The 27,894-nt window shown below is 36.4% G+C and overlaps 1 protein-coding gene across 2 annotated transcripts in view; it reads right to left on the bottom strand.

Moving 5' to 3' along the window:
• LOC113229220 (suppressor of lurcher protein 1) overlaps nt 1-27,894 on the bottom strand; it is a 695,358-nt gene that overhangs the window by 568,394 nt on the left and 99,070 nt on the right. Inside the window, exons 1-2 of one of the 2 annotated variants that reach the window (XM_026462749.1) lie at nt 24,467-24,538; nt 1,478-1,536 (exon numbers count right to left, since the gene is read on the bottom strand). In XM_026462749.1, the coding sequence (XP_026318534.1) occupies nt 1,478-1,522 (45 nt within the window). In that variant the 5' untranslated portion in view covers nt 1,523-1,536; nt 24,467-24,538. Of the gene's footprint in view, nt 1-1,477; nt 1,537-24,466; nt 24,539-27,894 lie in introns of those variants that run through there. The other variant, XM_026462748.1, reaches the window with a different exon arrangement.

Raw genomic sequence — 27,894 nt, 5'->3', positions numbered from 1 at the left:
TAATAAGCGCCATCTAGTTGTTTTGTTTGTAATCAGAGAAATTAGAGTAGCTTTAATAAATTGTAGCTTGTCATTGTAAAACAAATTAATAAAAATGAAACTAAATTAATTTGCAACTCCGCGAACCCTGTGAAGGTTAAATCGTGAATAATAGCTGCGCTTATGTTGAATATTTTTTTCGTGCAGTTAATTTTCCCACCCTCCCTCCGCATCAAATTGATAAAATAAATAACACAGTTATTTAATGCAACTACAGTCACAAACCACCATTAGAAATAAACCCGACACTTGTTTCGCCTCTCCACGAGGCATCCTCAGGGGTTGTTGATTGCACACTTTGCGCGCGCGCGACTTTGGTTGGTTTCGGCTTATCTCGAAAGACCCATACGCTCAATTGATTCAAAAAAGGGTCCACTGAAAACCAGCTCTGTGGCTCCGCCGCAGTTGAGCATAAAATCATATTGTACTTGTAACATGTGTTTGGGCTGAATAAATTTATTTTCTTTCTTTCCTTTCTATTGCTGCTTTGTTTTGGGATCGTAACTATAAATCAATGTTTTGTCATCTGTTACAATCTCCCACACCAAATTTGACGACCCGTGGTTGAATCTGGTAAGCATGGCGTTGCACCAAGTGACGCGATCCGGTTTTTAAACCTCAGTTAAATTGTGTGGGATCCACCGAGAGCACAGCTTTTTCACACCCAAATGTTTGTGTATTTTTGATTGTATTTGACTCATGCCTATGCCTAAAGATGCTCGAATCTCATGGTATGTCACATGCCTGTCTGTTTTGATCATACGGCGCACAGCATCGATGTTTTTGTGGTTCAGATCAGTGGACGGGCGACCATCTCGAAATTCGTCACTGAGATTCACACGACCGCGTTTGAATTCTGCAATACCAGCTATAAATAGTCGTCTTGCAAAGTGCGTCATCGCCAAAAGCAGTTTGAAGCCGAGGGAAACTCCGCTGTACTGTTAAATTACACTTAATGTGATAGAAAATCATACTACGAAAATTTTCACGAGTTAAATCCATGGTGATGTAGATAACCATTTCTAAAATGACGCCACAATTTAAAAACAAGTGACAGTCAGATGAAACAAACTGTATTCTACAGCCAAAGAGTTCCATTTTCAAATGTTGTAATGACTTTTTAAATATTGCTTATGTCAGTGGCCAGTTCCGGAAACTTATAGTGCGCCCTATATAGTCGCGCTTGTCTTATTTTATTCAACACAAGCGTAGCTACGATTTAACATTCATTGGGTTCGCGGAGTAGCAAATTAATTTACTTAACTAAACAAAATAAATTAGTTACAAAAATAGCTATTTAGCACTCGTCGCGATATCTGCTGTACGAATAGGTACTAAATACCCAACTACGCTATCTTGTATCACGATTGGCAATCCTCTCGACTTATTCGTCCATGGTATGAGTAAATACGTATAGAAATGGTATATGTATACATACCTCCATGACACTACCACTTCGGCCCATGTTGCCGCATCGTCTCATAAGTTTTGCGGTACCTGCAACCAAAATGCGAGATCCGTCATTCCTGTCTTCTAAATTTAAACAATAAGTCACATCCTTAGTGTAAAAAGGCTACATCTGCAAAATGACAACTTTTCTGGAGAGATGTTTAAAGATTCTACGACTAAAATTAGTCGACAAGTTTGTTATGCTTCACCGTTAACCTATTTATGCGTCTCACAGCTGAGCACGGTTCTCCTCTCAGGTGAAGGTTTAGGCTATCGTCGACCACGCTGGCCCAATGCGGGTTGGGGACTTCACACATTCTGACAGCTGTCGACCATTCCTTAAACGGTTAAAAATGCTAACGTCCCCAAGTTTATACATACTGGAATCATGTACATTTCTAAAATCTAACCCCGAACTCTACGGGGTCGTTCCGGGATATAATCTACGCCCTAGAAAACCTCAAATGTTCACCACTGGCACGACCTCTTCCGAAACAGCTCTTAAGAAAAAAAGCGCCCTTTACATGTTGCCTAAACTCTACAACAAACTGCCACAAAAGTTAAAAATTCTATCCTTGGATATGTTCAGGAGGGAATTGTCAAGGCTATTGATAAAAAATGCTATTACACGGTTGATGAATATTCGAATGATAATATAGTGGGAATTATAATGTATATGCTTATAATTGAATATTACATAATGTAATGAATTTAAATTTTCTGACATTACATTTGAATAGATTTATTAGTTGACCTTGTAATGTATAATTTCATATTTTATAAATTAAGATTAGAATGGACATAAATTTTCGTATGCCTCTGTAAGAGGTGTATTATAACTGTGCTATATAAGACTATTGTACTCTATCATATAGAAAAGAATAGAATTTCTTTAATTGATTTTCAAACATATTTAGCGCTTGTCTAATCGTAACTGGGAGAGAGTTCCAGAGATCTATGCATAATTTCAAAGTCTATAATTTGAATAATAAATGTTTTATCGGATCTAAGAACAATCAGATTATGATTTTTGTCAAACGAAAAAATATGGTTTCCACAATTTCACAATTTATTTGTTTTTCTTTTAATCATAAACTTACTTTAACATAAATTAAAACGAACGTTTCAATACTGAAGTATACAATTTTGAAAGCAATTTACAGTTACGGGGTAATTTCGACAGAACAATTAAATAATATTTTTTATGGCACCCCAAGGGCCGTAGTAAAAGAGTTTTATCAATAGCCCAAATTCGCATAAATAACTGTAATAAACGTTCAAAAAGTTTACGAGTGGTTACACATTTTATGCAAAAATGACAAATTACACCTTTTGTTCATAATTTCATAAAGCAGTGGCAACATTGTCGTTCTGATTTATTTCGAACAGATTTGATGGATGGCTTTATTGTTGTCCTAAAGACACGCACATAATTCATTTGTACATAAAATTTATTATCTTGCTGATGACTTATGCCTAGAGGATTAAACCGTTGTTTGAGAGTTAAAAACATATTTCGAAGACACATATTGCAGGAAGAGTAGCCTGTCTCAACTGCGAATCGAACCTGCCAAATGCGAAAAAAAACAGCTGTAATTTTACTATACTGATCGAAAGCCTCAATAATAAGTTGTTTTCTTCTTGGCATATTAAATAAAGGGAAAACCATAAAATTTAACATGTAATAAAAATGATTAAGTACATTTAACTGCAACTAACAATCAATTTAAATTATCAAACGCTCAAAATGGTCCCATTATAGAGAATGTCTATACAAATACAAATTGACTCTCGTTTGATAATTTCGCTTCTTGTTGTTTATTTATTTTTTCATGATGAATGTTTAAAATAATACGTCTATGCTCAGTTTGCAACTTCTGCACACTCTTATACCGGTTCCTGTAAACTAAATATTTTACATGTTAATTTTCCTGTACAAAATTTCAAATTAAATGTTATTTCTTTTTGTTATTTGGAAGAAAATAATAATCGATCCATATAGGTGGATCAAAAGTTGATTTCAATCAATTACAGGTGTTTTTTTCCCATTTACCGGGTTCTCTTCGATAAAAATCTTTGAATGCAGAAGTCTTTTTCAGCAACATTTTGTATCTACAGTATTTAAGGTACTTTTACTCGTGTGGCATCGCCGTGGGGCCCCCTGTACATAGTCCAATGTTAATCGAAAAGCATTTCCTCTCTTGCACTATAATACACAGATTTGCTATGTATCATTTGGAAAGAACTAAAAAAAAGCGCGTACTGAAATGCCGTAATGCAATTTTCCAATTAAAACCAAAACTCTCCTAGTTCAAGCTCTAGTGTTGCCTGTGATTGATTATGCTGACGTGTGTTACGTGTGTTGACGTGTGTGTAATAGATTAGATCGTCTTCTTAACAACTGCATTAGGTTTATTTTTGGTCTGTGGAAGTATGACCACATCTCTGCTTTTCGTTGTCAACTATATTGGCTTCCCATCCGTGAACGCAGGTCCTTAAGAATTTTAACCACTCTTTTCTCAATCTTGTTCGACCCGGCTGCACGTGATTATCTTAAATGTTCATTTCAATTTCAAAACGCTCGGCCGGGTTGCGAATTACTTAAGCTTTCTATTCCTTCTCATCGCACTGATTTTTTGTCTAATTCTTTTACCCTTCATGCAGTTCGTCTTTGGAACGCTCCATGTAAGACAAGCTCAGACTAAATTATCTATCAAGCGCATGTTGCGCAAACATCTGTTTGTTAAATAAATAAATAAATAAATTTTATATTGTGTTCCTTATATAAAAGAGGAAGAACTATACATCAACTCAACTGCCTCTGTGGACTAACGGTTACCATGCCAGACTGCCACGCAGAGGTCCCAGGTCGATTCCCGGGCCGGGAGAAATATTCTCTCGTGAGTTTGGGTGTAATTTGTAGTTGTCTATGTACATATGTGTCCATGGCACCCGCCACACAGGGTTTCCCTAGTGCGTGCTATGTTGAGTGTGTACGTTATTATTATTATTATATACATACATTATTATGCATTAAGGGTGCTAGTGAAATTACAGGCACGTGGGACTTTTCAACTTATGTCTCAGGGTAATGGGCGCAGTGGCAGTGCCCCTCACATTTTTGCCATTTAAGCTGTGAAACACACTGCAACTGTTATGGTCAGGCATGCCGCTTACCATGAGGCGTACGACTTGTTCGTCCCATCACTTAGTATTCAAAAAATATTATTGTACACAAAGAAAAATAGCTTTGATCTGACTATACTCGAACCAGCGTCTGCTGCCTCAACGTGGTGACAAATTTGTTCGATCTTTGTATCAATACTAATAACGGATTAGTTGAGTATTTTAACAAAAGTATATGATTGTCGTGTTAGAAAAAACATGAATATATGTAATTGAAATAATAATTTTGAAACAATTTAGTTTGCAAAACAGTAAGGACATACTGAACAACAAGTTAATGAAGTAACAATCGAAAGGAGTTATTTAATACCTATTGTTATTTTACAAAAGGCTACGAAGCAATAAAGAGTGCGATTGCGTGTTGGCCGCCAACCGTCCGAATATTACGATTGCTACCCTTAATGATTGAAAGAATTAAGCAAATTACTCGAATAGGGTAGTTAGCTTGCTTGCAAAAGTATATTATCTTTCAAGCAACTGTAAAAACAGCAAGGACATGAGGATTTCAACTTCAACAAATTATATATTGAAAATTAAATTATTTTCTAAATCGCGTACATTTTATTTTTTCAAAAGAATCAACAGTTTGGGCCCCTTACAGGTCCCATGGTTACGGCAAGATGTCTTCTCCGTACCATCAGTAAATCCTCTGATGAAAAATCCCAAGTAAACATTAGATTGCTGTAGTACTTAATAATATGTTTTATTACTTATTCCTAATATCTTATTAATATAATTTAGTGAAAAATCATATTGTTAAAATTTAAAAAATATCAAAACTTACGGCGTAAATTGAAATGTTGTTGGGTAAAGAAACAAACGTAATTAAATTAATGAATTTTATAACTATAGTGAAACGTAGTGGGTGGGACCACCATATCAGACAGCCGTGATCAACTGTAAGGGAGATGCCACACGGTCGTTACGTCGGCGTTGCGTCGTCGCAACTGCGTTGTACTACATATAAAACAGAACGACATGCCACACGGTACATTGATATAGCGTGTGTCGACGGAACAGCTCGTGCGGCACTCAGTCGGTTGAAATCAACGCAGTTGTGACGACGCAACGCCGACACAACTCCCGTGTGGCATCTCCCCAACAGGACCTGAAACATTGGTTTGTTTGGAAAACAAAACAAATATAGTTACGCTATTTAGATCCGAAAAAAATTTCATTTCCGAGAACTCGATAAGTATCACATATTTGAATTGTATTGCGTAATTTTTATTTTCACAATAAGGCTTCATGAATAAAACTACGTTACTACCGAATACACCCAATCTTATTGAACGTTACTGACAATTTTATGAGCAAGACTTTAAATACGTTCCACTCGTAACTTTGGCAAGCATTGTTGTTTAATTTTCTTGAGGGGAACGTGGGATATTGGGAGCCCGCGGGTAATGAGAGCGGTGTTAAACTGGACTTTCCCAATGCTTGTATTTGTGCAAACTTGCAACGTGCAAATTTTAGGGCTATTCAAGGCTAGAGTGAATAGGCATTTTTTAGGCAAACGCGTCCCATCGCCGACGATCACATCGTCGCATAACATCAGGTAAGATTGTGACCAAGCGTGTGTCTATTATATATACATATAAAATATGGCACTCCTATGTATTTGTTAACGTTCACCAAAGTTCGTCTCTCGCGGGCGTCTGCGCAGAATCCCGCGTTTAGTCGTGCGAGAGGGTTGTGTGTTTTTCGCTTCCTGCTTATAAAATAGCCAAATTTCATCATCCCAGATAAGCATTAAAATGCATAGATACTATATTGTATTTACTCTAGCTATGTCATCATATCTAACGAATTTTATGTGTTATGCTTGAAATTACAATACAATGTTTATACTGTTCTATTTTTTAAATTCGATGTTACGCGGGTAATGAGAGCTATTTGGCTCTCCTTAGCTCATTGCAGTATCTACTGAATATTTCACATACCTTTAACACTTTCTTGTTTACTTTCAATCGTTTTTAACTTATATATTTCATTACTTTAATTTATATATTTTTTCAGACCGATTATTTATAATGGCTACCATTTAAAATACGGGATACTTACCGGCTCCCATTTCCCGAACTATTGGGTAATGGTAGCGAATGACATGTTTTAGATATTTATTATTAACCAAATTATTATATCGAGTTCTTAAGTTTTCGCGATTGTTACACATAGGAAATGAAACTATTTTTCCGAATTTAAATCGCGTATATTTGTTTTTTCAAACAAACCGACGTTTCGGGCCCTTTACAGGTCCCATGTCAACGAGACGACCGTGACCATATTTGACCATGTTTGTACGTGACCCGCGATTTAAATCCGGAAAAATAGTTTCATTTCCTATTATATTTTAGTTTCATATTTTTTTCTGTGATTATCTAGTACACACATAAGCGAAGCATATAATCATAAGTAATAAAAATTTAAATTGCATAAATTACGAGATTCATTGTCTATTTTCCTTAGTAGGCTCACATTCCCCCACGCTCCCCTAATTTTTATTTCAGGATTCTACAATAATACAATATTTACGAATTCTTAGGCTTTCGCTATTTTACACATTGGAATATTTTATTTAGTAGCAGTAGAGCTCTTTGTGAGAGAATTCGTCCAGGGTAGTACTGCCACCTTACCTATTTCTGCCGCCAAGCAGTAATGTTACCATTACTGCATTCCGGTTTTAAAGGGGAAGGGTGCTGGTGAAATTACAGGCACATGGGACTTATCAACTTATGTCCCAGGGTGTCGGGCGCAGTGGCAGTGCCCCTCAGATCTTTGCGAGCTCTGAGTGGCACTGAAACTGTTATGGACAGGCGTGTAACTTACCATCAGACGCGCGACTTGTTCGTCCCGTCACTTGAATTATAAAATAAAACTATTTTTCCGATCTAAATCGTGCAATTACTTCTTTTTAAAGAATAAATTTAATTGATTAAATAATACAAGAATTATTCATTATCATCATCAATCCCTGTACACGTCCTACTCCTGGGTAAGAACCTCTTCCTAGGCGAGGATTTAGACCATAGTCCGCACGCTGGCCTAATGTGTGTTGGTCACTTCACACGTTTTCCGAGTATTGTGAACATTCTTCGACGTTCAGGTGTCATCACAATGTTTTCCTGCGTATACAACATCATATGTATAATAGAAAGGTGAAGTCGTACTTTGACATCAAATAGCTCATGAAATGGAAAAACTTTAGCCAGAAATTAAAAGAATATTGATAAAAATAAGTTTTTTAACTTTTCCTACACTTTCGTCGAATGACAGATTTATTTGAAAAGTTTTTCTTGGCTAACACAGCGCTTTCAGGCCGACGTGGTCAAGAACCGAATACCGGGATTTTTTTTATATTAATAGTAATATCTGTCACCATTTAATAATACAGAATAATAATAACGCACACACTCAACATAGACCCGCACTAGGGAAACCTTGTGTCGCGGGTGCCATGGATACACACATAGACACCCACAAATTACACACAAACTCACAAGATAAATAAATGTAAGCCATACAAATCGACACATCCGAAGAACAGAGTCCGATCTGATTATATAGCATAAAGAGAATAAGTACGTTAAGAGAATAATTTCGTTATTCAAACTAAGGCCTATGTAAAGGAGTTTTGGGAATTTATGTACCTATCTTATTTCATTTCGGAAATATAAAATCGAACAACGGTTGATCTGACATCCACAGCGAAGAAGAACGAACGAAATGTACTATGTCCTGAGAACAAGTAGTCTTGCACATAGATCATTGTTCTACGGATGAGTCGAACTATTTCTCCCGTCCCGGGAACCGAACCTGGCACCTCTGCGTGCCAGTCCGGCATGGTAACCACGGGGGCAGTTTATATAACAACGAACTAACTTCATGTGGGATGTGGCCTCCACTGGAATAATCTTAATTGTTATGTCGTCGCTTCCAATACAAATGCAGGCGCATATTGTTCGCCGGTTCTTGAACGTGAGTCTCTGATCCCGGCAGCCTGTGTCATTGCCGGGAATTACCGCCTCTACCATTTAAAAATTCTAAATTAATCATTTAGGCCATGAGAGAGGCGAGAGTCTAAAATAGCTAGCCATCATAATAATAAAGTGCCAGCATTACCTGGTCTTAAAGTAGGGAACCTTTGAGGGAGGCCTGTGTTCATCAATGGACGTCTTCCGGCGGAATGATGATTACGGTGATGATGAAACTAGACAATTCCTTGCAAAGAGTAACGGAATCCACTCTGGCGCACTTCTCACAACAGCCCAGGCCAAAACCAATTTATAAGTAAATACATTCTGGAAAGTTCGTTTCCCGATTTGATTATTTCCTATTGGGAACCCACAGTTTCAACTATATTAACATGTATTATTATACGAGTATATACATCCATCAATTATATATTTAGAATTCTGTTACTTTTACGCAATTGAAACGTCTCAGCGAAATAAAATCCAAAAATGTACAAGTTGAGCTTCGAAATGATAATATTTTCACGTGTGTCGTGCTCCGTTCAAAACGCACACTCGATTATGGCCCGAAGGCTATAAATTACAAGGCAGCTAAACGGTTTACAACGCGAATTGAAAACACTCCAGTTACGGGAAAAGCGTATAAAATTGGTGCTTAACATTGTTTTTATGAAATTTTGGAGATTGGTGACAGGACTGTACATTTTTTGATATCGTAGCTGAAAATTAGAGACAGGGAAAATCCGAGAATAAATGCCCTATACCATTTGATACTGAGAGTAAAAAAAGGAATCCTGTATATTTAGTTTTTAATTCCGAAGCAGTCACGAAATGGTGGCCAAGAGGAGGCAAATGGCCAGGGGGCTGACCAGCGGCCCGATGGTCTGACGATATCGTAAGATTTGCTGGATGCGGATGGCGCACGACCTTAAAAGTTGACGTAATAAAGAAGAGCCTATACCCAGCAGTGGATTGATGTTGGCTGAATATGTTGATGACATGATGAATTCCGAAGCAATGAAGAGGTACTTTAAAGTTTTTGACTTGATTTGATTGAATCTTACAAGAGGGGCATCGACAAACTGCCCATAAAATGTCAAAAATGTGTAAGTAGTTCTGCGTAGTTAATTTTTTTTTCAGAAAGTTTTCCATTTATGGACTGTGCGACTTCTTCCCGGCCAAGGCCTGCAAAGTAAGTATGAAAATACATTACTGTCCGCTGCAATAAACTTTTAAATCTATCTACTATAATTATGAACTATGTAAACAGGCAAAAGAAAAACTTATGCAGCCAACAGTCCAGTGTCCGTAATTAAAAATACCTACCTACACAGCTTACTTAAAAAAAAAGGAAAAGGCGGTAAAATAGTCTGAAGTATAATTTTCTGTTTATTCGTCTTTTTTTGTATTTTCATCGCGAAAATGAGTTCTAGTGAGAAGATAGCGATTACAAAAATATAGTAATCGATTGTACACTGCCTAATTTAAAACAAGAGGCAATATTAGCCAAAAGTCAAATATTACTTTTAACATTAATCAATGGTTCTTTTAACTTTCTATTGTTTGAGAAAAACACCGTTTGTGACTCGTATTAATACAATAACTCAATCTCGTCCAGCAATCCCTTTCTTCCCGGCCTCTGCAATAATGTACTATATTTTAAAACCATCGATTCTAATCCAATTCTTTATCTAAGGCTTTCGCGATTGCTACACATTCGAACTATTTTTTCGGATCTAAATCGCGTATATTTATTTTTTCAAACATACTGACGTCTCGGGCCCTTTACAGGCCCTATGATCACGGCTGACTGATTTAATTTTCCTATATAAAATGGCAATTTCAAAAGTCACCTTATCACATCAAAGATATTTTAAAGGCGCTGCATCGCCTTGAGCAAAGCTACTAATAAATAACAAATAACAAAGGAACTCGAATGAATGTCGAAATTATGACAAAAACTAAATTAATTTTAAATAACGTTAGAACATAGTTTGACCCCAGAAGACACTATGTATGTAATGATTGTTTAAAGAATACCAGGAATGCACACAAAAAAATAACTTTGACAAAATAATCTAAAAGAGTGGATGGACTTTATAACAATTGTATATGCCACCTTACACATATATTGTAGTGGTAGTACGCAGGGATAGAAAGTGATAAAAGTATATTGGTATAAAGTGCAGGGGTTATGGTGGCAAATCTTTCCTTGCTGTAATGTATCGGTGGATAGTTATATCGAAAAACGTATGAGACCATATAACAGGTTTAGTAGTAGTAGAGCTCATTGTGAAACAGTACGTCCAGGCAATTACGGCCACCTTACCCATTTCTGTCGCGAAGCAGTTTTGCGAATGTTCACAATACTGAATCCGAACACAGTAGCATTACTGTGTTTGGATTCAGTATTGCTGGTGAATTTACAGACACATGAGATGTCAATGTAGGTCTCGAGCGCCGGCGCCGTGGCAATGCTCCTCAGGTCTTTGTGATTTAAATTGAGGAGTGGCATTGTGATTGCAATGGACAGGGACGTGTCACTTACAATTAAATAAGCAGAGCTTGAAATAAAAAAGCAGTTATATTTTTATAATAAATGACAATATAAAGTAGAATTTTATTTTATTTTACATTTTCAGGGAAAGTAACAGCTTGGTATATAAATAGTTACAAAAATAAAAATAGATGGCGATTTACAAGTTTCCACAGATAAGATTAACAACAACACAAATATAGAATATCAAATATATCATACAAAATATTACTTATATAATCTCAGTACAGAATATTAAAAAACCCACCTCAAAAGTCATTCATGCCCTAGTTTGCCACCCTTAGAGGTGGAATATTTTCTTCAAATTTAAATGTAACCATTACTGAGGTTTTATTAACTTAGGTTTTACTTACTGCGGTTTTACGGTACTTTTTTCCAACAAAACAGAATCATCAAAATCGGATCACAAGCCAGAGTTATCGCGTAACATAAATACAAAAATAGGCCAGGATTTTATAAAATAAAATATAATAGTATATTATTCGTCCCGTCACCTGGTATCTTAAAAAAAAACAAATAAAACTCGTAATATTGCCAATAGTAATTAAGCCTCATTTAAATTTAGCAATATTTGAATAAAAGTGAAAAAAAAAATGTAGAAGAATGTCCGTAACACAAAAATAATTTCGTAGATTGAAAGACCGTTTTTATGACAAAAGAAATTGACAAACCTAATTGAAAAACCTGATAAATCATGGTTAGAATCGGCTAGCGTTTTTCGTTAAAAGGAAAGGAAATGTCTGCGATGATGAAAAGCCTCGTTATTGTTCGGTACTTTCAAGCAAACGAGCTCAGACTTCTTTGTATCTTAATCAATCCTGCATCCTTGCCAATTCCATACTTTTAATTACAGTTGTTTTTTTTGTAATTGGCACGAATATACCAGGAAATTAAAAAAGTTATGCAATAACTGTACAAAAGTTTTAAAAAATCTATGTACGAGGGCGTTCTCCGTCACAGGTTAAGCTATAAAAATTGTTATTCCTTTTTACGCGGATTTTCGACGGTTGTAAATGACGTAAAGTTAAATAAAAATTGTACATTCAACAGCATATCAAGCTGTACACTTTTGTTCGATAATCGCCTCCAGTGCGACGGAACAAAATTCGTCGTGTAGCCTGATGTGCTGCCATTTGTACACACGCTATAATCTTTAAGTATACTTTACATTGTACATTTTTTTAAGACAGCGATTTTATAGGGTTAAAATTTCATAACCTGATTATATTTATATTATCATTTTCTAGAAAGTCATATTAACTAAATTACGTCACAATAATAGGCTTAGTTGCCAACTCGTTTGTGATTGATTAGTCCGAAGTGAAAACTTAATTATGCACTTTGCATCATACTGCACATGTATTGAAATGCAACACGCAACACGTCTAGGTTGCTTTTGAAATTTTGAATACAAATTTAACTAAAATTTTGAACAGTTTATGAAAGTTTTATATTCAGGTAAATTTCAAATCGCGTGATGAATATTTAAAACCGTTAATAATAACGCTTTGTCAAATTTTACTAACTATTGTGTACACGGTGGTAGTGAACACAAAATACGCCTTTGTCACCAAAAACAAAAGATTGTGCTCATAAGAACAAATAATTTTTACTCCTCTCAGGATCCTATTCAACTCGCAAGGAAGAACTATTCAATCGTCGGCTAAATTCGCAAATTTCGTAACCTCTATTAATGTAAACTTTTGAGTAGCCGTAAAAAACAGAATTACTACAAATAATGATATGACAATCTATGGTTATACCTTTAGTTTATAACGAAATAAACATTAAAGGTGCTTTTCCACCGGCAAGGAAAGACGAGACAAAGCGAGACGAAGATTGAAATTTATATGGCAAAATTTCAATTCTCTCTTAGCGTATCTTCAGTGGAAATGCTCTGGATTGACGAGGATGGGCGAGACGAGAATTGAAATATTTGTTGATGTATTTCAAGGTTTAAGCTTGTGATGAGAATATAAATAAATTTTTCATTTCATTCAGGATCAAAATGCATTAGTTCTCTTTTGTTCCTACAACAATATAGGGGCAGATGACAATCCTACATTTAGGAAATGAAACTATTTTTCCGGATTTAAATCGCGTATATTTGTTTTTTCAAACAAACCGACGTTTCCTACATTGTTTTCTATCGTCTGTGCAATCGATTAATGTGGTCTTAGTATTCCTATGGAGCAATCGTCACATCATCGACATACACGGAGTTAGACCCGCCGCGGTACCGACCCTATCCGCGCCCGACCCGCACCCGCTTAAAAGTAATATGATTTAGAGTTAACAATAAAATCGGATATACTAGTTTGTGTATGAAAACCTGTATTACAGGTCACCAGGCTTCCACTGAGCAGATGAGCACTAAAGTTATGATATATTGTTTGTCATACAAGAGTAAATTACACAATACGTTAATATTGTTAAATTGTAATAAAACAAGTACGAGAACCTGTAAGACTTATCTTTAATTATCTCACGTCTTGTAAAAAGTAGAAGTGTTTTTAAAGTGTGAGTTTCACTGAGTCGGTGTGTAGTAAGTATGATGTATATGAAGTGTATGGCGTGTGTGAATAGGTTTAGGGGAGAATCCTATGAGTTGAATCATTTAAGGAAAGAAAGTAATTGTTCAGTGTCGTCATGATTTAGTGTCTTGATCCTACTACGGCGATATTAAAATGAGAGTCATTTTATTGCTTGCGTATGTAATACATATTCTACTTCCTACAGCCGCTGAACGTCTAAGCCGATTGTGAAAAATGAGATGGCATTTGTCTAATGAGCCTTTGGAGATGCATAGGATACATGACGTCAGCAAAAATTTTATATGGCGCACAGCAGAGGGTGATTCGGTAAGATCTTGTTATAATTTTTACGTCTCGTGCGACAACGCAACGAAAAACACATCATCATCATCAAACCCATTTATACATTCCACTGCTGGACACGGGTCGGTCACATACCACAATGCGGCTTGGGAACTTCACACGTTTACCGAGGGCTGTGGACCTTCTTCGACGTGCAGGTTTCATCAAGATGTTTTCCTTCACCGAAAAGTTCATGTTAAATTGCAAATTAAATTTCACACATAAATTCCGTAAAACTCTTTTTTTTATATACTCCCGGACACATAAATCGAGCCACCTTGCATTTTCAATATTAAATGCTTAGCTTAAATAATGCTTGATTGCTCAAAAATGCTACTACGCAACTTTGAAACTGGTATACTAAATGTCATGTCCTTAAGTCCTTATTGAAACTTTGAATTTAAAAAATCGGAGAAAACTTCTTCTTGGATGCTAACTATATTTTTATATAAAATTTTATTTAGAATTAAAATGCAAGGTGGCTGAATTATGTGTCCGGGAGTGTATTACCAAGTGACAGGACGAGCAAGTCATGCGCCTGGTAAGCGACACGCCTGTCCATAACAGTTGCAGTGCCATTCAGAGCTTAAAAGCGCAAAGATCTGAGGGGCACTCCACTGCGCCTGTCAGCCTGAAACATAATGAGTAACAAGTCCGACGTGCCTGTAATTTCCCAAGCCCCCTCACTCTTCAGAACCGGAACGCTGTAATGCTCACATTACTGCTTGGGGACAGAAATAGATAAGGTAACTTATAACTCAGGTCAAACCATTCGGCAATTTAACATATTATGCATATAAACAAACAATAATAAAAGTCAAGAGTTAATTAAAATTGATTTAAATTGTTAGTCCCGAGTGTTTGACAAAAATACGTGGCAATCAACAGGTAATTCTTTAGCTGTTGACTTTATGGTTAGATTTTAAGAAGATTTAATTCTTACACAACATAATAATAAGCATTTACCCGTGCACCGACACATATGATTTAAAGTATATGTAGAAGTTTTTACACCAAAGCATTACAACCACATATCAAACCTACATCAAAGGGAAACACATCCAAATCTCTTTGTTTTTCGTTTCAACGCTGGCGTAAAAACACTTTTAGTAACGATACAGATTTACGACTATTTCCCAAAACACTATAGCCCGCATTGCTCGTGTGAATAGCCCCTAAACAGTTTCATTTAGGCAGTCGACGCACGCGATTTGCCCACACTTCGGTCAGAGTGCGTGTTTATTACTAAAGGGTGGGGAAGTACATGTACTTTTTCCACTTGAGGGTTTGGTTACATACTAAAAACTGATACTAATAATACGTGGCCATAAAATTGAAAAAAAAAACAAAATTTTTAATAAATGACGCAAATTAGACCTAATGGGACTCAAGGTAATAAAACGAAAACTTAAACCTAAGCTAGCAAACCAGTATCTAACTATTGTTTATAGGAATACATAATTATGTCTACGATCGCACTTACTTAGAAATGAACATTTTTTTTATAATATCAAGTGACGGGACGAACTAGTCATGCACCTGATGGTAATCAACACGCCTGTCCACAACAGTTGTAGTGCCGAACATAAAAATAAAAAAGCCAAGTGGGAAAATGGTCCTTCCCTACGATGTCTTCTGAAGCAAGACTTTAATTTCTAAATATAATACATACTTCTTACTTACAGCAAAGGAAAATATAATGAAATCTGCATTACACAGGAAATGCAGGTCCACAATTCTTGACCATATTAATGATACCCTCTCCAAGGTAGTTTATTGGTTTAATGCTAACAATTTATTGCTTAATGCCACGAAGACAAAATGTGTTAAATTTGAATTACGTAACGTAAAATCGACTAGACCAAGCATAGAAATAAACGGAGAAAAGTTAGATCTTGTTAAGAAAGCAGTTTTCTTGGGAGTGACCTTAGATATTCAAACCATATTTGTATTGCAAAAACGAGTCCAATTTACTATGGAACAAGAGAATTGTGGTACTTTAGCTTTCTTAGATGTTTTAATTAAAAGAAATCCTAATAACACCCTAGGCCATACTGTATTTCGAAAGAAAACCCATACAGATAGGTACCTCAATGGTAATTCCCATCACCATCCTAGCCAGTTAGCTACCGTGGGCAAATCTTTGTTTCAGAGAGCATATGGTGTCTGCGACAGTAATCATCTGGCGGGGGAACTTCAGCATATAAAGCAAGTCCTACATGCGAATAAGTTGAGGATTCCACGCCAACGCCGCAGACCCCGTGTGAAACCGCTAACAGTCGAGCGAAGACCTGCCATATTACCTTACGTGAGAGGTGTTACAGACAAGATCGGAAGAGTCCTCAGGCGTGCATCTATCAAGACCTATTTCAAGCCCCTGAGAAAGATTTCTCAGTTCCTGAGACCCGTGAAATGTAACATCCCCTTACAGGATGCAGGAGTTTACAAGCTTGACTGTGAGTGCGGTCTCTCTTATATTGGACAAACAAAGCGAAGTATTTGTACCCGCGTCAAAGAACATACAGCTGATGTCAAACACCGTCGCGTAAACAAGTCTGCAGTCTGCGAGCATGTCATGGATAAACCTACACATTCAATGAAGTTTGACAAACCCCAGGTCCTTGCAAAAGAAGTCCGTTATCTGCCCAGGATGCTGCGAGAGGCCATTGAAATTAAAAAACATCCTAATTTCAACAGGGAAGATGGTTTCTCCGTACCACCAGTTTGGGATCCAGTATTTCCTCTAATGAAAAATCCCAAACAGACATAAGACTGCAGTACTAATTAATATGTTTTAGTTTATTCTAATTTCTATTAATAATTAATAATAAATTAAACTTAATAAAAATTCATTCAATAAAATAATTTGTAAAACTTAATGTAGCGTGAATTGGAATGTTTTCTTTGTAAAATTAAAAATAAGGTATTTAATTAATAACTATTGTAACTATAGTGGAAAAAATAGGGTGGTTTGCATTAATATTAGACATAACTGGTTGAAGACTGTACCACCTCAGTCAACCGTGACCATGGGACCTGTAAAGGGCCCGAAACGTCGGTTTGTTTGAAAAAACAAATATACGCGATTTAAATCCGGAAAAATAGTTTCATTTCTTTTTAAGTTTATGTAATTTTTAACCGACTTAAAAATTGGGTGATCCCATTGTCACTGAGTCAGAATCTGATGCGGGGATCCCATGGACGTCGAGGAAAATCCTCAAATTTTGTAGGCATGTCAGTGTACACACCGATTTCTCCATCAATTGTGGACCTGTTTTGAAAATTTGTTTGAAAGAGTTGTATCCTCGAAGTGGTACCTGATGCCGACGAAGCTGTTCTGGGTTCGTTTCGGCTATAAATTTCTAATTATTTTCCTTTTTTTTTTCCTCCTTTGTACATTTTTATAAAATGTATAATATAACTGTCCCATTCACACAGGAGTCTATAACAGTCCCATTGGCATCAAGAAGTCAGAATCTGATAAGGGGATCTTATCAGTGAAATCGAAAAAAGTCGATAAACAAACTTTTGAGGACAGTTTTTTTTAATGAAAATATATATATAATATATAACGCACACACTCAACATAGCCCCGCACTAGGGAAACCCTGTGTCGCGGGTGCCATGGACACACACATAGACAACCACAAATTACACCCAAACTCACGAGAGAAATAATTGTAGGCCATACAACTATTTCTCTCGGCCCGGGAATCGAACCTGGGACCTCTGCGTGGCAGTCCGGCATGGTAACCGTTCGGCCACGGAGGCAGTTTGTCTAAAAAAAAATAAAAAAAATGTCACAATTAATTATTTAGTTTATTGACTAAAACTTGAACAAACTATTTTATAATACAAAACGCAACGTTCCACAGTCATTGAATAGCCTTATGTGTCAGATGTCGCGCCTCAATTAAGATTGTTATGGATTACGACCACTTCCAATCGACTGTTACGCTAGTAGAAGCGCGTTTTATGGAATGATTCCTATAGGCGATATTAAAATGAAAGTAATAAGAGCGATGTCTAAAAATGCTTATCGAACTTTTTCTGTTAATTAACTATATCAAAAGCAAATCAAACAGAGCTTAAGAAGTTTCCCCTAATTGTTTTCATGAACTCGGTTTATTTATAAAAATCTTAACGTAAATGACGGTTTAGGGATTCTAGTCTAACTCAATATGACTGTGGTGTTCCAACACAGTTCATAGAGAACTTGCTGGTATTTCTCTCATACTAACCCCTGGATGAGGGGGACCTTAACGTGGCCACAGATAGCGCCATCAAGGTAGCAACTTAGTTGACATTTTAGTAGCAGTAGTACCTCCTTGTCAAAAAGTTCTTTTGCCACAATACAGACCTTTTTCTGCCGCCAAGATTGTAAGTATTACCCCGATCCGGTTTTGAAGGGTTAAGATGCTAGTGAATTACAGGCACGTGCTCAGAGGCAAAGCCGCTCAGGTTTTTGCGATTTAACTGAATGGCATAGGGTAGGCATGGCTTTTCCCCCAAGTACACGACTTATTGTTTCCATTACTACATATCATATAAAAATATCTACAATTTAAAATTAAAGAAGCATCAACACGACATGAAGAAGTGAAGCGAAAATTGAATTTCGTATTTACATCCTTCATTAATTATTTTAGGGAAAAGAGTCAGTGAAGCAGGTCAGAGTGAGGACGGTGCGCTAATAATAAATTAGAACACAAGCCTTAATTTGCAGGTAAAGGTAAAAATAAACGAAATTAGCTTTTCTGTTAACTTTGCGCAAATTTAGCTAGAGCTGTGCCATTTTTTGCATCATTTTAAAAGGATTAACTATCATAACATTTGTGATCGTTACTTTTAAAAAATATAGAGATTTCAGTTTAACAGAAGTCAATATCTATAATGTGAATATATATACAAGGTGTAATTGTTAAATGTACCCAGGCGATTACTCCTTAAATATAAGAAATATCGGAAACCTTTAAACTGATATAGAAAGTACGTTACCTAATGTGTAAAACAACAACAATAATCTTTAAAAAATAAAATTTAACGTTGAACTCTCCTCTCGTTGAATTCATACATTCGTAGAGAAGCTTCAATTTTGAACAACTCAGTAATTGATGTCATTTACTCATTAGGCAAAGTATTTTCGATATCAGTTTATGGGTTTTTGATATCCCTAATATTTATGAAATAATCGCCTAGGAGCACTTAACGATTACACCCTTTATATATTGTTCGGCATTACGACATACATTTAATAAACACTGTAAAGAATGCTATCGACTTTGGAAAGAGACTTCAAAATAAAACTGCCCGAAGTATAAAAGCGACACGTATTTGTCTATTTTTTCTCTCTTTTTTATTCGGTTTAACGTGAAAACACTGGAAAAAAAAACAAAATTGGCTGGTTCAGAGAAACAAGCGAAATAAACAAATTGGAATGAGAGAACGAATCGAAAGGCGAGCACAATAACGGATTGCTCGTAATCTGGATGAAATGCACAAAATATCCTGTCGCATCTCTACGAACGTACTTTACCTAAAGTGCAAAAGAGACAGAAATATATGAGGAAAGACTTAAAAGAAAACTCTATGAGCAGCGCACTAATTGGGTGGTAAAGTAAATATTTAAAAGGGTGAGCGAAACGTGAGGTTTTAACTTTTCAATTACGTCAATTAAGAAAGTCGAACGGAGTCTAGGAACGGGCAAAATAATACAGTAGACATTAAATCAATAGATCTCGTTTGAATTATAAAGGAATTCGACAATGAAAGGCTTTAATTACTCCGCCTAATTAAGCGGCTTCATAAATTGTATAAATACCATGTAGACAGCGTAGAGCCCCGAAAATCTTGTTTGACAAAAGGCGAAATAAAATCAATAAAAATGAGAGTAGGAATTTATTCAATTAATTAAGTTTGAATAACCAGTTATACTTTAGTTTAATTTGCAATTGAATGACCTTCGACATGAACTCAGTTCACCATTTATTCGCCTGATACCTGCAATATAATTCCCCTCTCTTCATTAGCAGAAGTGAAAAGACAGTTAATGTGTTTAATCATGTTTCCACATGCAAATAAACAAGTCAACATCGTCGCAGTTACGAATTTGTACTGTTATAAACTAGGTTATATTTAGCACGTTGCCAGGGTAAATCTAGAGATAGAATTCCTGGAAGTATTATACTGAATCGTGCACAAAACTTACGTCAGTTTGTGTACATAGTAAAACAAGGAGTCACCGGGATTGTTATTGAAAGTCGAAATGCACATTTTAATGATGTCTCTAGTTAAACCATTGTTAATCCTTCTTCAAACGACTTCAAAAAAAGGAGGAGGTTCTCATCTGACTTTATGTTTTTTTGTATGTATGTTACGCGACGGCGTTGTGAACCGATTTTGACGATTCTTTTTTTTTTGTTGGAAAGAGCGTACCTCAGCAGTGGTCCTATTTAAATATGAAGATAATATTCCCTCTCTAAGAGCAAACTAGGGGATGAATCCGGTTTCGCACACTTTCCGGTAACCGATTTCAATAAAACTTGGCAAATAGATGTAATTCCACGAACTTTTTAGGTCGGTTTTTGTTAGTACTCTATATTGAAATTGTTATGCTATCACGTGATGGGACGAGCAAGTCGTGCGCCACACGCCTGTCCATAACCTTTGCAGTATCAGAGCTTTAAATCACAAAGATCTCAGGGGCACTTATACCGCGCCCGTCACCCTGAGTCTTAAGTTGACAACCCCATGTGCCTGCAATTTTACCAGCATCCTTAACCCTTTAAAAACGGAACACAGTAATAGTCATATTACTGCTCGGCGGCAGAAACAGGTAAGGTAAGACGGCAGTACTTCCCTGGTCGAACTCTTTCACAAGGAGCTCTACTGCTACTACAATCTCTCTAGTAATTTTAATATGTTTAAAATGATCCGTTTTTTGAGCCTCAGTAAAATTGTGTGGGATCCACCGAGAGCACAGCTTTTTCACACCCAAATGTTTGTGTAATATTGATTGTATTTGACTCATGCCTATGCCTAAAGATGGTCGAATCTCATGGCTGTCTGTTAGATCATACGGCGCACAGCATCGATGTTTTTGTTGTTCACATCAGTGGACGGGCGACCAGCACGAAATTCGTCATTGAGATTCACACGACCGCGTCTGAATTCTGCAAACCAGCTATAAATAGTTGTCTTGTATGGTGCTTCATCGCCAAAAGCAGTTTGAAGCCGAGCGAAACTCCGCTGAGCTGTTAAATTACACTTACAGTCGTAGAAAATCATACTACGAAAATTTTCACGAGTTAAATCCATGGTGACATAGACAATCAATTTCTAAAATGACGCCACAATATAAAAACAAGTGACAGTCAGATGAAACATGAAACAAAGAGTTCCATTTTCAAATGTTGTAATTACTTTTCAAATATTGTTTATGTAAGTGGCCAGTTCCGGAAACTTATAATGCGCCTTATGTAGTAATATGAGCATTACAGCGTTTCAGTTTTAAAGAGTAAAGGTATTTATGAAATTACAAACAAATAGGCCTATCCAAGTTATGTCTCAGGGTGACGAGTGCAGTGGCAATGCCCCAAATGTTTGGGATTTAAAGCTCTGAGAGGTATAACAACTGTCATGTCGTTTTTTTTTACGTGGTATCACAAAATAAAGAGTGTGTTCCGTTATGCGGTCTCAACGCCAGAACTCTTTAATTCTTAAATATGAGGATGACGAATGTACTAGGCCACGTTTGATTCTTAGCCACACATTTAGCTAAGATGACTTCTATTGCATCTCTTCCAGTGTTTTTAGAGCCTATAACGACAGAGTAATGAAAATGCAAACTAAGTGAGATGTCAGACGCATGAATTATTGACACCCAGTCCAGTGTCCAACACTTCTGTATTGTTCCCAATTTCCACTGTCATGTAAATGATGCAGTTATTATTCTGGTGTCCAATTTGAGTGCAGCGTTATGCTTTTGTTTTCGTTAACGATCTTTTTTGCTGAATTGGTTTGTAACTTTTTTCTCACTTGTGGTTTTTGGTTTTTGATATTTGATATGACTTTTTAAATTTATTTTTTGTAGTTCCAAAATAAAATAGAAATTAAAATATAATTTGAAAAGTAAATACACGTACACTTTACTTCTTAACATCTAGGTATTTTCGTTTCAATGTTATATTTATATAATGTAAATTATTTCGAAAATTTCGCCTAGTGTTATAAACATTCAGATGATAAAAGTTACTATTTCTAATGTGAAACTTATACATATAGACAATATATATGTGTGTGTGTGTGTGTGTGTGTGTGTGTGTGTGTGTGTTTATGTGTGTGTCTTTTACTACATTAAAATTTTACACTTAAAGTTTTGATAATTATTAGAGACTACAATAGCAATTGCAGCGCCACTCTGAGCTTTAAATAGCAAAGATCATAGGGGCACTGCCACTGTGCCCGTCATTGAGACATAAATTCCCATGTGCTTTATAATTTCACCAGCACCCTTACCCATCCAAACCGGAACGGAACTTGGCGGCAAAAATAGGTAAGGCGGCAATACTTCCCGAGACGAACCCTTTCACAAAGAGCTCTACTGCTACTAGAAAGCATTAGTCATGACTAGAAGGGCAGAAATGTATCAGTAGTTTGTTTGTAGTCCAACTGGGTACCTATTTGTAGTAATTTTTTTACACGTGACAGGCACATGACTCCACTTCAAGTGATGTTAAATGGAAAGTGGAATCCAAATGTGAAGAAACTTAGTGCAGTGTTGATACAATCACTGCCCAAACCACCTCCATCCACCCTACATGCCTACATGCTACTTCACGTCTCGTTTGAAGGATCCTATATCGTAAGACACAGGGAATACGTGTGATGGAAGGGAGTTTAATTTGTAGACTGTGCGACAGAGAAAGGTGCCACCAAGCTTTTTAGTCCGCGACGGAATACTGCAAGTTGTAAAATAGTGACAACGAATGCCAGCACTCGTGCTTCTGAGCAGGAAAGGGGAGGAAAGGATATGATTGAATAATTCTTCAGAGCACTCACCAATATCCTATTATACAATCTATAAAAGGCACTAGGCGATGGAACAAAACTTGTACCTACTAATAAAAACATAGAGTCCAACTCGAGGTTTATTTATTAGATTAGTCTGGTCAAGTCGTTCACAATAAGTGACATAATCATTAATCAACTAAGCAAAATAACACAAACACGAACTCACCAGACGGTGACTAAAGTGAAATTGACTGACGAACCTAAAGACTCAGTGTGTCAGTCAACTCGCTAAAACCAGCAAACCGGCGCAACAAAACGTAACATCTGTTTTGAGAAAACGAGAGTGATAAACAAACTTGCTCTGTGGCTCAGCTTAATGTAAACTAACTACTTTAAAATGTTATTTGTATTCGACACAGCAGTATAATAATAACTGTTAATGTTAAACATTATTACCCATTGTATAATAAATTAATTTTAAATACAAATAGCGTGCCTACGAATTGGATCTATATCATTTGGGGTATTACATTATTATTCTGACCCAATAACCATATCAACTAGATTCGATTTATTCATTTGTTCTGTTAACAGGACTGGCTTTTTGGTTTAACATTGGGAAGGATAAGGTGTTTTAAATAGCAATATTTAAGGTTTTCATGCAATCCGACTCATCACTGTATATAGTTTTAACCACTGTCCATTATAAAGGCATGGGTTGTTTTAAGTTTTTAACTTTTTTTTATAATGACTTTTGCAACGTGCGATCGGACCATGGACCATAAGCAGTTCTTTGTTGTGCTGCCGCCACTGGTAGTTGAAAGGTTGTGACAAAAACTCAGGCCTGAGAAAATAATGTTTAAAGTAGATAATGAAATTAAAAAATATCTACTTTTCCCTTGCACTAATTTTATACCTTACTTATATGTATTCACGTAATAATATTGACTGATCGGCCTTTTCTTATTAATCACAGCAGCATAAGTAAACAATTTTAAAAAGTCACATGCGCCCTTTCAACTAACGGAGGTAGTGTGATCTATTTAACGTGTTAGGCTCACCCGCCTTTCATCTTTCCAACATCTTCTTTTAGTCCCACATGTGGCACCTACTCAATCCTCTGCTACTTGGAGGTTGGTCCAGAGCTTTTGCGAGCCTGTTTCCATGTTGTGAGATTCTGTCCTAACAGGCTTTTGTCATGCTACTTATCGCCAGTTTGACGGTATGTACCGGGTTCGATTCCCTAGTTTTATTTTCCCTATGAGGGTAGAAAATCAAACAAAGAAATCCGAAAATTGAATTAATTGTAATAAAAAAAATACAATTTAAATTTTGAAATAAAAAAATGGTACATAAAATTATATTTTTCTTACGGGTCGTAGTAACAGGCCTTAAGACCGTTGGTTTTTTTCGCTTCCGACTACAGTGCTCCCCTGTATAATTGCCGGCGCAGAAGCAAGGCCACACTAGTTTCAGGCGAAGGTAGCTTTCCAACCCGAAGGTAGATGGTGACAATTATCCCGAAGGTGACTCCTGCAACGGATAACCAACTAGTAGTAACAGTCCTTTTGCTTCCGTTGTGAATGACTGACGGCAAAAGAGAATTGGAGAAGCACCTACGTAGTAGCGATTGCCGGTGGCGCGACCAGAACGGAGTTGCAGTTTAATATGCGTAAAATATATAAAAAAAAGAATTTAGGTAATAAGGCTGAAGGCCGAGACGTTAACTTATTATTGTAAAATAAGATATAAAACTAAATAAGCCAAAGAAAACGTCTGGTGAAAAAAATACAATTAAAATTGATCGTTACAATTTGAAATTTTGGAGATGCAATCTATATATATGTATATAATATATATATATATATATATATATATATATATATTTATATATAATATATTTATATGTATATATAATCGTAGAAATAACGACATAGTACAATTTGGTACAATTGAAAACATGAAATTAGCAAATAAAAGCGTTACAAGTGTTTTGTGTGTCATTCAACTTACCCTAAAGCGGGAACTTTCACTTTCCCAACTATTTAAGTACGTTTAATGTGATTGGGAAGCAATAATCTTCGTTACAATAAAAGTGTTGCACTTTTGAATATATGTACGTAACGGTTTTTTATATAGTGAGCGCGGCCAAGCCGAGCGTGGACTACCTCTGAAGACGTTCTGAAGCAATCTGAGAGAACGGGACTCCGGCGTTAGTTTCGATGTTTTACCGCGCCCACCCTGCGTCTCCGACATCCTATCGAAAATGCAACGTAAGCTGCCATAGATTTAACCCATTTTGTCTATGGTAAATCATGGCTGTAATGTTTTATAATCAATTATTATTTAAAAATAGGATGGAGGAGGAGGAGGAGAAAAAAAAATTTAACAACGTTGTAACGTTCCGTTACAAGTAGGGATTTTGAGATAATCATGAATTGAATATCATCCATTTTTGTGAACCACCCCATTTTGGAATCTCTGTAATATCTGGAAGTTTAACACAATGTAATATACCCTACTTCTTAACTTACAAATTAAAGCTATAGATAGGTACAACCAAGAGCACATCAAGCTTGACATTTTATACTTTGGACCGTTCTTATTGTAAGCAGCATAGAGTTTGATTTTTTATTTTTTTTTAATAATAACGCACACACGCAACATAGCCCCGCACTAGGGAAACCCTGTGTCGCGGGTGCCATGGACACACACGTATAGACAACCACAAATTACACTCAGACTCAAGAGACAAATAAATGTAGGCCATACAAATATTTCTCCCGGCCCGGGAAATAATTGTTCTCCCGGGTTACCACTATTCTTACCATTTGCAATAAGAAAGAAGTTTTCTTGCGTTGCCAGCCATAGAATATGAGTCTTCAGTGCCTGTAATTATGCTGACTCTCATATTCTTGCAATCCAGAACACATAATGGCAGCTTTAGTTCCTAGAAACTTATACAAGAATTACATGCCTTAGAAAGTTCACTCTTTCAAGACACCTGCGGTCTTCAATGTACACTGGTCTGTACATAGCACTGGTAAACTGGTCTATTATCTACCACACAACATTGCGCAAACGAACTTTGTTTCTGGTACCAATAGCACTGTTAGCGCCGGCTATTTATTGATAGCATTGCTTAATTATAATTCCTCTCGCTATTGTACTAAGTAAATTGGGTCTCAATTCACCAGTTTTCCGTCATTCAAGATTAATAGTTAATTTTGTTAACACCTTATATCCGAGTACACTCCTGCCCGTTAACTCCTACCACCAATGCACAATATATCCCAATACCATAAAATATAAATGCTTTGTTAGAGAATATTGAAATCGTGTTTGGACCAAAAGGTTTTTATTATGCCTGTTTGTATTATTTCACTCGCACAGATTTTAAGCGATTGTATTTCCTAACTATTATTTTTTCATAGATCTAGATTTCAGGTCACGTTTTGATTGTTGAAATATTTTTTGCAATAAAATGTACGAGTTTATTCGGTATGTTTGGCTTATTAAAGCGAAATGACGTGAATAGTTTTAAAAATTATTGTTACGTATATTTTTATGTCATTAACATATTTATCTTAATTTTATGTCCCTATTTCTATCTAACAGTAAAATAGGTATGTTAATTAATCCACGCCTTTAGTAGTCAAAACGATTACAGAGTGAAATAAAAAAAATTGTAAAAACAAAAATAAAGGTCTGCAACAAGCATATAGAAAAATTTGCAAGTTTTTGCAATTTGTTCATTCCTTCCCCTGTACTTCCGTTCTATAATATTTTGTTTAACACGTTGAACGCCACTAAAAAAAAGTGACTTTTCATTCAGGCCATGGGGGGCACGGGTGGGCCAAACCCATTGAATCCATTCAGGCCACACGGGTCACCGGTGGGCCAAGGCAATGCTTCTCTTTAAACGCGATTTACAAGCCACGAGGTATCGTTATCATTCCAAATAGTAAGAAAGGTGGGCCGCGTGGCCCTGTAGAACACTCAGTTAGCATGGTTCTTATTTTCCACAAAAGACTTAGAATTTATTTACGTTTTTCTATATTTCGTAAGGGTTGTGTCAAATTGCATCAAATGGGACGTATGTAACGTATATAAATATTTAGTATTTTATTGGAAGTTTATATGATATATTTATATAATGGGCTACTAAATCGCCGACCGCGGCCCGCGGCGCAAGAGCACGCGGGGGGAGGTGCACGAGGTGGGCCAAGCGGTGATCCCCGCGGCCCCCGCGGATGTAAAAACGTAATCCCTTCCGCTGAGGCCACGGGGGACACCCGTGTGCCAACATACAATTTAATTGGTTTTTGTAATAAAAACACCAGAGTTTTTAGTTTACAGTGGCAAATACTACATTTTCAATGCATTGTCATTGAAATACAACATTGTAAAAACTCATGAAAATTACGAAATCCTGGTGGCTCCAACGACATTGTGGCCCACATGGTGACCCGCGTGGCGTTCAAGTTGTTAATAATAACAATAATCTTTATTTTTCTCCTTACAATGTTATCTTATAAATAAATAATGAATATTATGTATTCATAGGGTTTGACCTGTGTTACGGATCTCCAGGCCGGACCAACCGAATTTCGTAGTGTATATAATATGAAAGCCATGTTCTAAATTACAGAGAGCGGGTATTATACAAGATTATTATGATAATACAAAAGAAAAGAAAGTAATGGAATAAAACAAAAGTAACAAAACAAAATTTTTGTATGTTCGCGCGGCGTGTGTGTGTGTGTGTGTGTGTGTGTGTGTGTGTGTGTGTGTGTGTGTG

Source organism: Hyposmocoma kahamanoa, unplaced genomic scaffold (genome assembly GCF_003589595.1).
Source record: "Hyposmocoma kahamanoa isolate Upper Pololo Valley unplaced genomic scaffold, ASM358959v1 296, whole genome shotgun sequence".
NCBI lineage: Eukaryota > Metazoa > Arthropoda > Insecta > Lepidoptera > Cosmopterigidae > Hyposmocoma > Hyposmocoma kahamanoa.
This window is presented reverse-complemented; position numbering and strand designations above follow the sequence as displayed.